The 11900-nt window shown below is 49.3% G+C and overlaps 3 protein-coding genes across 4 annotated transcripts in view; 2 read left to right on the top strand and 1 right to left on the bottom strand.

Annotated features, from left to right (window-relative positions):
* Positions 1 to 69: 69 nt before the first annotated feature.
* NUDT1 (nudix hydrolase 1) lies at positions 70 to 4512 on the bottom strand. The gene is made up of 3 exons (XM_069870483.1): positions 4279 to 4512; positions 1052 to 1197; positions 70 to 842 (listed from the first exon to the last, which is right to left on the bottom strand). The coding sequence occupies exons 1-3, from the start codon at positions 4428 to 4430 to the stop codon at positions 670 to 672; spliced, it is 471 nt and encodes a 156-aa protein (XP_069726584.1). The 5' UTR covers positions 4431 to 4512; the 3' UTR covers positions 70 to 669.
* Positions 4513 to 5907: 1395 nt separating this feature from the next.
* MRM2 (mitochondrial rRNA methyltransferase 2) lies at positions 5908 to 8899 on the top strand. Of its 2 annotated transcripts, none has more exons than XM_069869760.1 (3): positions 5908 to 5961; positions 6974 to 7245; positions 7928 to 8895. In XM_069869760.1, exons 1-3 carry the CDS (start codon positions 5930 to 5932, stop codon positions 8350 to 8352), a joined length of 729 nt encoding a protein of 242 aa, XP_069725861.1. In that variant the 5' UTR covers positions 5908 to 5929; the 3' UTR covers positions 8353 to 8895. The 2 variants fall into 2 exon arrangements, with proteins under 2 accessions (XP_069725861.1, XP_069725860.1); XM_069869759.1 differs by lacking the exon at positions 5908 to 5961 and adding an exon at positions 6496 to 6864 and having other exon boundaries at positions 7928 to 8899.
* Positions 8900 to 9606: 707 nt separating this feature from the next.
* MAD1L1 (mitotic arrest deficient 1 like 1) overlaps positions 9607 to 11900 on the top strand; it is a 354589-nt gene continuing 352295 nt past the window's right edge. The window contains exons 1-2 of the mRNA XM_069870454.1: positions 9607 to 9650; positions 10928 to 11081. Of these exons, the coding sequence (XP_069726555.1) occupies positions 10932 to 11081 (150 nt within the window). The 5' untranslated portion in view covers positions 9607 to 9650; positions 10928 to 10931. The remainder of the gene's footprint in view (positions 9651 to 10927; positions 11082 to 11900) is intronic.

Here is an 11900-nt window from a genome sequence, read left to right as displayed (position 1 = left end):
CAGGTTCACAGCAGGAGCTGCAAGCATGACAGCAAGGCTCAAAGTGTCATACTACCTCTGGCTTTTGTTTCCTGAACTCCTCTAGCCTCACCCTCCCTGTAGGGTTAGGTAGAGCTCCCCTCAGCATCTCTGCTTTGACAAGGCTTTCCCAGCACTGGCCGAGCCTCCCCTTGTCCCAGGAATTAATGCTGAACATGGAACTGTCCAGAACGGGCATGGAGAAGATACTTAGTGGGTTCTGCTGCATCACAGTCCACTTAATGTTCCTGTGAAAGGAAGCCAGCTCCTTAAAGTCCCTTAAATAGTTTCGAAGCTACCCAGCCATTTACCACAGAACACGTGCTTTTACTAGAAAATACTTTTAATCTTATAAAAACACCCCCAGCCACAAGGGAAAAGTCTGAAAAATTAGCTGCCTGTGAAGAAAAGGGTTAACTTTTTTTTTTAAACAATTGTGACCACATAACCACTACAGTGTAGCACAGCCAGGGACTTCACAGCCTACTTTTATTTCTGTTCTAAGAAACCCCCTTATTTTCTGTACTTCCCAGTTGATCTGGCACATGAGTCTCTGTTGCTGAAGAGCTGAGAGAGGATGCCCTTCAAAGCAGGACGGACTGTTCCATGCCAATGTGGGCAGCAGCACGTGGGTCGAGTGCTTCCGTTTTCTTAAACTTCCTCCACTTCTTTCAGGGTGTGCTCCAGGATCGTGTCTTGTCCCTGGAACTTAAAATAACCACGAAACATCTTCTTCTGAAGCAGCAGGGGGAACCAATAGATGTCATCTGCCCACATGTGACTGAATGGCACCTCGTCAAGCTGGAACCACTGTGGACGCATTTCTGGTGGGAGAAAACAAAGGAACTTTGCAAGAGACTTTCTCTTGTTTTTTTGCTGCCCAGACTTTGTGTATCTGTCAACATGTGGCTTTCCTCGACAGCCTAGCTGCCTCCCTTCTCAAAGGGACTTTGGCATGAATAGTTCTGCATTGCTTAAGAGCAGTACTGTCTCAGAAGAGCATGCACATCCTTCCCCTCCACTGGCTACTCACCCTCGCTTTCTGTTGGCTCTCCATGAAAATGATCCGCTCGGAAAATGTGAACTTCCATAAGTTCAGAGTTGCCCACAAATTCAAATGTGATTTGACCCATCTTCTGCAAGGTGTCCACAGTCAGTCCGCTCTCCTCCAGGAGCTCCCTGCACAATAAACAGACCTCTTTACAGGAACGTGAGCACTGGGAGAACAAAAAAGCAGTCATTAGCTTTACTTGCATGTTCAAAACCCTTCAGTGAACCAAAGGTGAAAGCTGCATCTGTAAAACAGAGCAGGGTACAGCAGAGTTCTGCCTTGCACCAAGCTATTCCCTACTCACACCACAGCAGAGCCGTGTCAGACTCACTCGTGTTATTTCAAGCTTCTAAAGCCTGGTAGGAATGTAGTCTATGTTGGAAGGGGACTATTCAGGAAAATTGATTAATTAGGATAATTTACACTCCTTGCAACATAATGATCTTTCCTGAGATTGGTTCCAAGTGGGTAACGCATTTATCAAGGCTGTAGCTGGATGTAACATCAGAACTCCAAGGTACACTTTATTTAGGCCAGCAAAAGGCTTTGCTGACTTCAAGGTAAAGCCCTGAGAGCTGCAGAGAAGCAGATATGAAATACTAGAACATCTGTGCTCACTACACAACCAGCTACTTCTGAGGCTACCTAAAGCTTATTTAAGTAATGCCGCACACTGCGTAACATGATTTGCATGCAGAATGTTAGCCATACCCATAGGTCTCCCATTCAAATGCCATATAAAACACAAAGCAATTGTGTAAACTTCCCATTTCTCCTCCTTGGAAGTACATTTAGCATAAAGAGGGGCTAGAAGGCAAGACTTTTAAAAGCCCTTTGAGACATGCCAGGCAGTTCTTTTCCATGCATCACCATGCAAGGCTACTTGAAGCACAGTCAATTACTCACTCTGTTCATGCTACTCACTTCAGGCTTTTTTATTTCTACCTGCCTCACAGAACCAGCATAGCTTGAAGTTAAACATGTTTTTTTCTAATAAGCAAAAATAAGGAATACTTTGAAATGGTGCATCCTTGGTTATGGTTAATAATTAATGTAGTTGCTTATTTGGCAGTACTTTTAACAATTTTAAAATGTAATGGAAGTTATCCTTAAGGCTCCAGCTTTCCTTGGCATCAATTTAATGGATCCCATCCTTCATAATTCGATTCCAATTTAGTGTCTTGGCTAATTTTAGTTTGTCTTCCAAAGAAACTATCGATTTCTAAAATAGAGTCAGTTTTCCAGCAACAAAGCTAAAAGCCTCATTTTACAGACCGTGATAATTGAACAACAAAGTACAACACTGCTATGGTTCTCTAAGCAAGTTTAGCTCTGGACATAGTGCAGGGAAACGTAACAGGTAGCAGATGAAATAATGGACCAGCTAAGTGCTCCCCTTATGAGATGTGCCACGGAGCTGAGGGTTGCAGGTGCTCACAGGAACGTGGTGTGCCTAACAGGGTGTAGAAATCTTACTGATACAGGGAACTTTTGTTCATGTTTCAGCTTAATATTTAACTCTCTGTGCTGTGAGGGTATTTTGCACCACCTTATGCGTCTGCAAAGCCACACGAGGTGGTGCAACATGGAACTGCAGCATCATTTCTCCGCTCTGAATACAGGGAGGAGGCAGTGCATGTTAAGTTTGGATCATTACACCCCCTGGAGGAGAGCTGCAGCCCCAGGCAGCACTGAAACAGCGGTGTTCCTGCACGCCTGGCTCGGAGGAGCTTCCCGCCCAGTTGACCTCAGCAGGAATTGGTTGTGTGTTTCTGCATTTGATACATGGAAAAGGGCTGGAGATTGGACCGTGTCACAACCTGTCGCAGCAGGTGCTGGCTGCACTGTGCCACGGTGTGCTGAGATTGATGAAACTTTCACTGCTTGACATACCATACTGACTAAAGCTCTGCTTTCTAACTCTGAGCTAGCACAGATAATTGTGCAGCTATGAAATAAAATGCTAAATTAAATAATCAGATTTACACCGCAGTCAGTGGTACTGTAAGCCTAGCAAATGGAGGCCTGATTAAGTAACAAACCTGATCTCCCTACTTCGACTCAGGGATGATAAAACAGCCATAATATAAGTGTCAGGTACGTTAACACCATGTACTGCTAGGTGCACATCTGCACAGAGGACCTTCTGTCCCCTACATTAGCTCACCACAGAACCCAGGTGGTTGCACTGGCACCACTGAAGAGAGGGTTCAGCACAAAAGCTGTTAGGTAGCTGTTGAGGACACCAACAGTAACCTTCCTGCAGGGGTGAGGGCAATTCTGGGGGAGATATCAGAGTGTGGAGGTGGCAAAATGTTGCTCTGTATCAGCAACTGTCATGTAAAGAACGAAGTACTCAATTCTTAGAGGAGTTTAGCAATTCAGCTGAGATCTGGTATTTAATTTTAATGACTAGACAGAAGAAAGAACTTGAAGAAATCAGTACTAAAAGCTTCAAAATGGTACTCTACCTTTGCACCAATGGAATTCAATTCCCTAACTCAGCTTTAGGACTTAAAAATGCCACTACGCAGTCAATAAATTTCTACAGTGCCTTTCACGTCGGACCCCTAACAATTTCTAATATTCTGTCACTACCTTTTGAAGTAGATCTAAAAATCACAGAATCACAAGGTTGGAAAAAAAAACCAGGATCATCGAGACCAACCATCCCTATCAACCGCTAAACTGTGCCCCTCGGCACCTTGATGCTACTAGAAGGCAGCACCTCTTCAACACCTTCAGAAGTTAAACAATAAGCAGTACACTGGCACAAGCTGTAATTCTGTTATACAGCCAAAATTAAGCTCTGTACCTTTCTGAGCAGCACAAAAAAACCCTGCCCACCACCAGCAGACCAAGTTTCAGTTTAGATCAGTCTGAAAGATGGGAATGAGGATACTCGGTAATTTCCAGTTACTCATAGACTGGAGGAGTTAAAGATTTGCAGCTGACAGGCAACGGGAGCCATCCCATTTCTGTGCACACATGGACAATCTTCCATCTCCTGCAGAGCCTGGGCTTTTCTCTGTTCAGAGATGGCTCACGACTGCACTTTGCAGGTAACTCGCTGGCTATGAGGATGTTACGGCCGGCCAGTGGCAGTGATGCCACCTGCACCCACCCCACAGCCTCACACCTCCATGGCCCAGCCTGTGCCCCAAAATCACCACTGCCTGGGAAGCCAGGCAAGTGGGGACAGGACTTACCTGCGAGCAGCCTCCTCGATGCTCTCCCCTGGCTGCACCTTCCCTCCAAAGCCATTCCAGAGCCCGGCTCCAAACCCACGTTTCTTCATACCCAGGAGGACGCGGGACGGCTGCACTACCAGGACGAGGGTGAAAAGCCTGGACGTGTACATGACTCCTGGCCAAGGCAAGGAGGGGATGCTGCACCAAGGGCTCCTGAGCCCCTGCAGCAGGGATCAGGAACAGGGGGGTCAGGTCTGGAGAACAGACAGCCCCTCACCCCCAAACACCCAGCACCCCTGCCCCAAATGCCGGATCCCGCCACTCCCAGCCCAAGGTCACTCAGTGCCTCTCCCAACACCTACTTCGCCTCCTCCCCCTGACTCCTGCTCCCTTGGCCCCTCAGCACTCCTTCCCCAAATCCTTGTCTTCCCAGGGTCCCCTCCCCAAAGCCTTGACCTCCCCACCCCAAATCCCTGTCCTCTCAGGGTTGCCTCCACAAATCCTTGATCCCCTCCTCAAACCCTCGACATCCCTCCCACAAATCCCTGTCCTCGCAGGGTCCCTTACCCAAATCCTTGACCCACTCCCCAAATCCTTGACATCCCTACCCAGATCCTGGACCACCTTCCTAGCACTCCCTCTCCAGACCCTTGACACTCGTCCCCCCTCAATTCTTGTCCTCCTAGGGTCTCCTCCTCAAATCCTTGAATATGTCTCCCCAAATCCCTGTCCTCCCAGGCTCCCTTCCCCGAATCCTCGAACCCCCCTCCCCAAACATTTAACTCTCTCCCCAAACACCTGACACCCCCCCCCCCCAAATCCCTGTCCTCCCAGGGTCTCCTTCCCAACTCCTTGACCCCTCCCGCCCCAAACCTTTATCTCCCTCCAGAATTCCTTGACCCCCCCCTTCCGCAAATCCTTGACTGCTGTCCTCCCAGTCCCCTCCCCAAATCCTTGAACCCTGCACCCTAAACCCTTGACCCCCCCCAAAACCCTTGACCCTCTCCAACCCTTGAACCCCCTCCCCAAAGCCTTGACTCCCCCTCAGACCCCCGACTCCCCTCCCCAAACCCTTGACTCCCTCTCAGACCCCCGACTCCCCTCCCCAAACCCCCGATTCCCCCTCAGACCCCCGACTCCCTCCCCAAACCCCTGACTCCCCCTTAGACCCCCGACTCCCCTCCTCAAACCCTTGACCCCCTCCAACCCTTGCCCCCCTCCCCAAACTCTTGACTCCCCCCCCGACTCCCCTCCCCAAAGCCTTGACTCCCCCTCAGACCCCTGACTCCCCTCCCCAAACCCTTGACTCCCCCTCAGACCCCCGACTCCCTCCCCAAACCCTTGACTCCCCCTCAGACCCCCGACTCCCTCCCCAAACCCCTGACTCCCCCTCAGACCCCCGACCTCCCTCCCCAAACCCTTGACCCCCAGCCCCCCGACTCCCCTCCCCAAACCCCCGATTCCCCCTCAGACCCCCGACCCCCTTCCCCAAAGCCTTGACTCCCCCTCAGACCCCCGACTCCCCCCCCCAAACCCCTGACTCCCCCTCAGACCCCCGACTCCCCTCCCCAAACCCCTGACCCCCCAGCCCCCCTCACCCCCTCGGCCTCCCCTCACCGGCAGTTCCCGCCTCAGCGGTTCCCGCCCCTCGCGGGGCGTGGCGGCCGCCATGGCGCGGGCGGGCGGTGTCGCCGCGACCCGGTGCGTGAGGGGAGGGCGACGCGGCGCCCTGAGCCCGGAACGGGGAGGGGGGCGGGCGGGGAGCGTGGAGGAGCCGCCGGGAGGGCTTCATCGAGCTGCTGGAGCGGGTCCAGAGCAGGCGACAAGGGTGATCCGAGGGCTGGAGAAGCTCCCATGGAGGACAGGCTGGGAGAGTTGGGGGTGTTCAGCCTGGAGAAGAGAAGGCTCTACAGAGACCTTAGAGACACCTTCCAGTACCTGAAGGGGCTTCAAGAAAGCTGGGGAGGGGCTGTTCAAAGGCTTGTGGTGATTGGAATAGGGGCAATGGCTTTAAACTGGAGAAGGGCAGATTTAGACTAGACATAAAGAAGGATTTCTTAATTATGAGGGTGGGGAGGCCCTGGCCCAGGTTGCCCAGGGAAGCTGTGTCTGCCCCATCCCTGCAGGTGTTCAAGGCCAGGCTGGATGGGCCTCCAGCAGCCTGAGCTAGTGGGATGTCCATGCCCATGGCAGGAGGCTTGGAACTGGATGGGCTTTAAGGTCCTGTCCAACCCAAGCTATTCTATGATTCTGTGAATAAAGTCCCTTTTTGTTTAGATTGGGCCAGATAAGTGAAAGAATCTCATGTTTGAAGGGGTTTTTTTTGAGCCTGGTGGTAAATGGGAGGAGCTGGTGTAAAGGGTAGAATTAATTGTTCTAGAGACTTGGGTGATGGTCACTTCTCCCAAGTGATGGGCAATAGGACAAGGAGAAGTGGCCTCAGGTTGCACCAGGGGAAGTTCAGATGAAACATCAGGAAAAATGCTTCCGCCAAAAGGGTTGTCAGGCACTGAATGGGTTGACAAGTGAGATGGTTGAATCCCCATCCCTGGAGTGGTTTAAAAGATGGGGAGATGCTCAGGGATCTAGTTCAGTAGTGGACAGGTACAGCTGGACTCAGGGATCTCAAAGGTCTTTTCCAACCAAGCGATTCTATGACTCTGAAATACATGGTGATTATGCACTAATTGATAAACTCTGTCTTCTCTGGTAGCTGTTGGCACTTGGTGAGCAAATGTCTCCACACCACAGCGGGGTTCCTGAAGAAAACTGGAACTGAGCACCAGTGGCTTGAGAGGCACTTGAGGGACCCCTTCGTCAAGGCGACAAAGCAGCAGCATTACCGTTGCCGAAGCGCCTTCAAATTGCTGGAGATAGATGACAAGCTGCATATCCTTTGCCCAGGACTTTCTGTTCTTGACTGTGGAGCAGCGCCAGGTGCTTGGAGCCAGGTTGCTGTAGAGAGGGTCAACGCCTTGGGTACTGGTAAGTGTTTTGGGCAGGCAAGTTGGGGATGATTCTCACCCTGAAGCATGTGAGGAAATTCAGCTGTGATGGTAGCTGGGTGGGGAAGGGATGTGGGTACCGGCAAACACCAGGGTCACTGGTAGAAGCATGAAAGTGTATGCTTGCATGACAGGTCCAGGGAAATCAGAGTTGGGAAATACAAGCTTATGAGGTGCTACTGTAGACACATGAAGTGTTCTGATTAACTGTGTTATGGGAAGAATTTCTTAATCCAGTTCTGAAATTCACGTAGCCTCCAGCAGGTAACTTAGCTTTTCTGTATTTTTATTTCCCTTCTTGAAAAATGGTAGTAATCACTATGTACAATTTTGTGGTTTAAGCCATTAGTATAGATAAGGTGCTATCATCTGCACTGTTGTCCAGGATTTCGGGACTGTCAGCCTTGAAAGAACATGAGAAAAACAAGAATGATGCCCCTTCCTTATCCAAAGTAACTGAGTTTTCACATCTTGAATGGATTAGCTTATAGCAAACCATCCATCCATATGCACGCAGCAAACTATTGTTTGTTTAACGACAAGAAGAGCAGACGTGACAGGTGATAAATTTTCTGTTTATTGACTAGCATGGAGATCATTTATACACAGGTTGTTTGCAGCCATTGTGAGTGTTCAGTGTGTCACTTGTTCTTACAACCTAGATCCTGCTGCCCCCACTGGCTTCGTCCTTGGTGTTGACCTCCTGCGGATTTCTCCTCTGGAAGGAGCAGTCTTCCTGTCGGAGGCTGACATTGCAGACCCGAGCACGCTGAGGAGGATTCAGAGTCTACTTCCTGCAGAGAAGGTGGACGTTATCTTGAGCGACATGGCACCTAATGCAACAGGCATCAGAGAACTGGATCATCAGAAGCTGATCCACCTATGTTTAGGCCTTCTGAATCTCTCCCGAAGTATTTTAAAGCCCAAAGGAACGATGCTCTGTAAATTCTGGGATGGACGTGAGTCCTGTCTTCTGCAAAACAGACTGAGGGAGCAGTTCCAAGATGTGAGAACTATAAAGCCGCAGGCCAGCCGGAAGGACTCTGCTGAATCTTATTATTTGGCAAGGCTGTACAAAGGGAAGTGAAAGCTGAGAAGTGCGATTATCGAACAGGTGATCAGACATAGATTGGAAATCTGAGTTTGGCATATGGTTAAAGAAAAATCCCACCTTTAAGACCCTGGAAAAATCTCCCACAGTTCTTACGAAGTACATGATGCTTTTCAAATACCAAAATAAACCAGCGTGGTGTCCTACTGAGTTTATCCATTAATTATACAGGCAGAGACATCCAGTCTAGTTTCTTACCTGTGGAGAAAGCAGTGGGGAAGGGAGAGGGAGTAATCTGCAAGGCAGCCTCTGGTGCTGGAGTAATGGAAATGAAAATAAAGCAGTGATTGTATGAGTTCTTAATGCGTGCTTGAAAATCATTGCACTGCTAATGGTGTCAAGTTTGAGGCTAACCGTGAAGGTGGTCGTTGGAATGAGAGGGAGCAGCAACAGGAGTCTGAGCCAATTTATTGCCTCTTCATCTTTCTTAATAGCTGATGCAATTTATTAGCACACGTGAAAATAGATAAGGTTTTCATGCATATCAGGATCTGCATTGTCATGTACAATCTGCGGTGCAGCAGCTCAGGAGATAGGAATAGCTCTGGAATTTTTAGCTGGATGGCTCTGCTGTGTTTCCTAAAGAGTCACGTTGTGTTTAGAGATTGAAGCTTCACTCGCCACCGAGGAGATTGTTTCCCCTGTGTTTTCTGTGATGTTTTATGTGTGACTGATGATGTTTCTTAGGTGGAATGACAAACTGGATCCCAGACAAGGGGGATTACTGATCGAATTGCTAGAATTCTGTTTGCAAAACTAAATTTAGTCTTCTCTGGAAGTGACAGGGTTTACATGAAATAGCACTTCAATCAGGCCTACGCTGGTGTGAGTTATCGGGTGGGCTGGTAGCGCTGTTGGGTTTTAAGGCTTCCAGCTCCTTCTTATTATAAACCTCTCATTTGGGATGGCTCACAGATGCATCAAATTTTAATTAGCTTGAAACATCTCGATCTGGATCTCATTCCCGAGTGAGATGCGTGTGAAAGCGTTATCCTCGCAGCCTGACCTGGGCAGCGGAAGGGAAGAAAACGGTGTCAGGCTGCAATCTGAGCCCCTTCCTTCCCTCTGGGGCCGGGGGGTGGGATGCGAAGGGGCGGCCGAGCTGGAAGCGCTTCGGCGGCGCGTTGGGGCGTTACGGTACGCGCGGCGGCGCGGCGGCTGCGCGCCTACTCGTGTCTTTACGGCGGCGCGGGCGGCCGCTCTCGCGAGAGCTGGGCGCGAGTTCTCGCGATATCTCGGCGTCCGCGGCGAGGAGGGAGATCCAAGCGGGGCGGGTGAGGAGCGCGGGCGGCGCTGCTCGGGGCTCGGGATAAACGCCTTCAGCTGGGCCTCGGCTGCTCGGCTCACCGTGTGTTTCTGGCCTCGCTGCTCTCCCCTCCCGAGGAGCAAGCGATGGGGCGAGGGGAAACGGCCTCGGGGTGCACAGGGGAGGCTTAGGCTGAGCGTCAGGGAACATTTCTTCACTAAAAGGGCTCTGAGGCGCTGGAGCTGCCCGGGGAGGTGGTGGAGCCCCCATCCCTGGAGCTGCTTAAAAGCCGGGCAGATGAGGTGCTCAGGGGTGGTTTAGGAGTGGGCAGGTGTGCTCGGACTCCTCTCCAAGGGTCTTTCCAACCGAGCGGTTCTGTGTTTCAAAGAATAAGTCTGCGTTGCGAGGAGAGTGCACGGCCCCGAAAGGTCGCCTCAAATCCGCGCCTCGGGTACGAGCCCGGGGGGATGTTGTGGGTTGGTCTCCTAGCCCTGAGCCTCCTTTGTGCTTCGGGGGCGGTGCGGGGCGGGCAGGCACTGGAGGGACTCGCTTGAGGTCTCCTGGGAAGCCCTGCACGGTTTCTGAGCTCCAGGCTTGCTTGCCTTTGGTCTTTTACTCGGTACCCTTCCAAATTTGTAGCAAGAACTGCGAAAACTTTTTGTGTGTACGAGGAGACACAGTTTTACTTATGTAAGTGATCTGTGAGCTTGACAAGACTTGTTGCTGGAAGTTAACTTCCAAAGTGCTTTCTGGTATCCAGAACTGAGTTGTGTTGAAGGAAGGGTTTGCTGCTGGTCTGGAATTAGCTCTGCACCACCCCCCCCCCCCTCCAAAATGTTCAGAGGAAGTGTAAGGAGTTCTGTTTACGTGCTGTAAATTTTCGTGTCCTACCATGTTAACTTGTATCCCAGCATTTATCTTAATTATATAGGAAGGGATAATTCAGTTTTGTATAACTTATGACAGCTCTTATTTGTACACTTACAGGCTGAGATTCAGGGGAGAATATATTTAAATAAACCAAGAGCATTTCAGGTATAAAGCTCAGGGAAGAGCAAGCTCTCTTGTGTCACTTGCACATTTCAGAGACCCACACCTTCAGCCTTGTTTGGTTAGTGTTTTCTGGCCCAGCAGTTATCTATGGATCCTAGGCAAGACTAGCACAGTGGGTTTTGTACCCCGCAAACTGGAACACCTTGCATTTAGTGTTTCCTCAGAGCAGCAGTGTATTTGTTTTTACCAAAGCAGCCAGTATACCATAGGTTGCTCTGAATGCCTTCCTGATTATTTTGTGTATATTTCCAGAACCATGGAGGACTTGGAAGAAAATACCACTGTCTTCTCCACTCTGAGATCCCTCAACAACTTTATTTCACAGCGTATGGAGGGGATGTCTGGGCTTGCTACACCAGGATCAGCTCAAAGTGGCTTACAGATCCAGTACCAGCAGAGGATGCAGGTGAGGTGTCCTCAGCTCGCTGGTGCCTGCAGCGTTACTTCTGTGTAGTTGCAGACTGCTTTTGATTTCAGGAATTGGGATGGATTTCATTAAGATCTGACCACTCTCCCTAAAACTGATATTCATGCAAGCTCAATAATGGAAGCTTGCTTCTCATCAGCATTCTAGAATCTTTATTTTTTTTTTTACAAAGTGTCAGACATATTTATTTCTGTTCTTTAAACATTTCGGAAAGGTTCTTTGCATTTCTTCCCTGCTTGTTCTATCTGTATACCAGCTCAGGAAATTAAATTGTAAGTTGTTTTCATATTGCTGAACAAAGGAGCTTTCTATGTGTTGATATTTTTCTATTAAGTCACAATCTTCCCTGAAGTTTATTTGCCTGGGCACATACAGGAGACTCATATGGTGCTGTAACTTTGATGTGTAACCAGTTCTGCTTTCTTGTCTGATAGTATCTGGGGTGTTTTGACTTTTTCCTGTGAGCTGGCTCATAATGCATGGAGTAAGTTGATGTCTTGGGTGAGAAGGACTTGTTTATTAAGCTGTAATAAAATTTCTGTATTTTGATACAACTTCTGTTTCTCTAAGTGTAAAATAAGCTTTGCATTTGGAATGTTGACAAAAAGGTATGTTTTTTCTGTCTGTGCTGCATTTGTGTTACAGAGATGGTTAGAGGAGGCTCTCTCTAACCAGTCTTCAATAGTTGTGTTTAAAGTACTTTGTTTATTTGAGGTATTCTGTTAATATTGTCTGTGCTGTGAAGTAATTTCGATGAAAAAAGGATGCATAATGTCGTAGCAGGTAGTGGAAAAACAG

Source organism: Phaenicophaeus curvirostris, chromosome 16 (assembly GCF_032191515.1).
Source record: "Phaenicophaeus curvirostris isolate KB17595 chromosome 16, BPBGC_Pcur_1.0, whole genome shotgun sequence".
Lineage (NCBI taxonomy): Eukaryota > Metazoa > Chordata > Aves > Cuculiformes > Cuculidae > Phaenicophaeus > Phaenicophaeus curvirostris.
The sequence above is the reverse complement of the archived record's forward strand: the minus strand, read 5'-3'. Positions and strand labels throughout refer to the sequence as shown.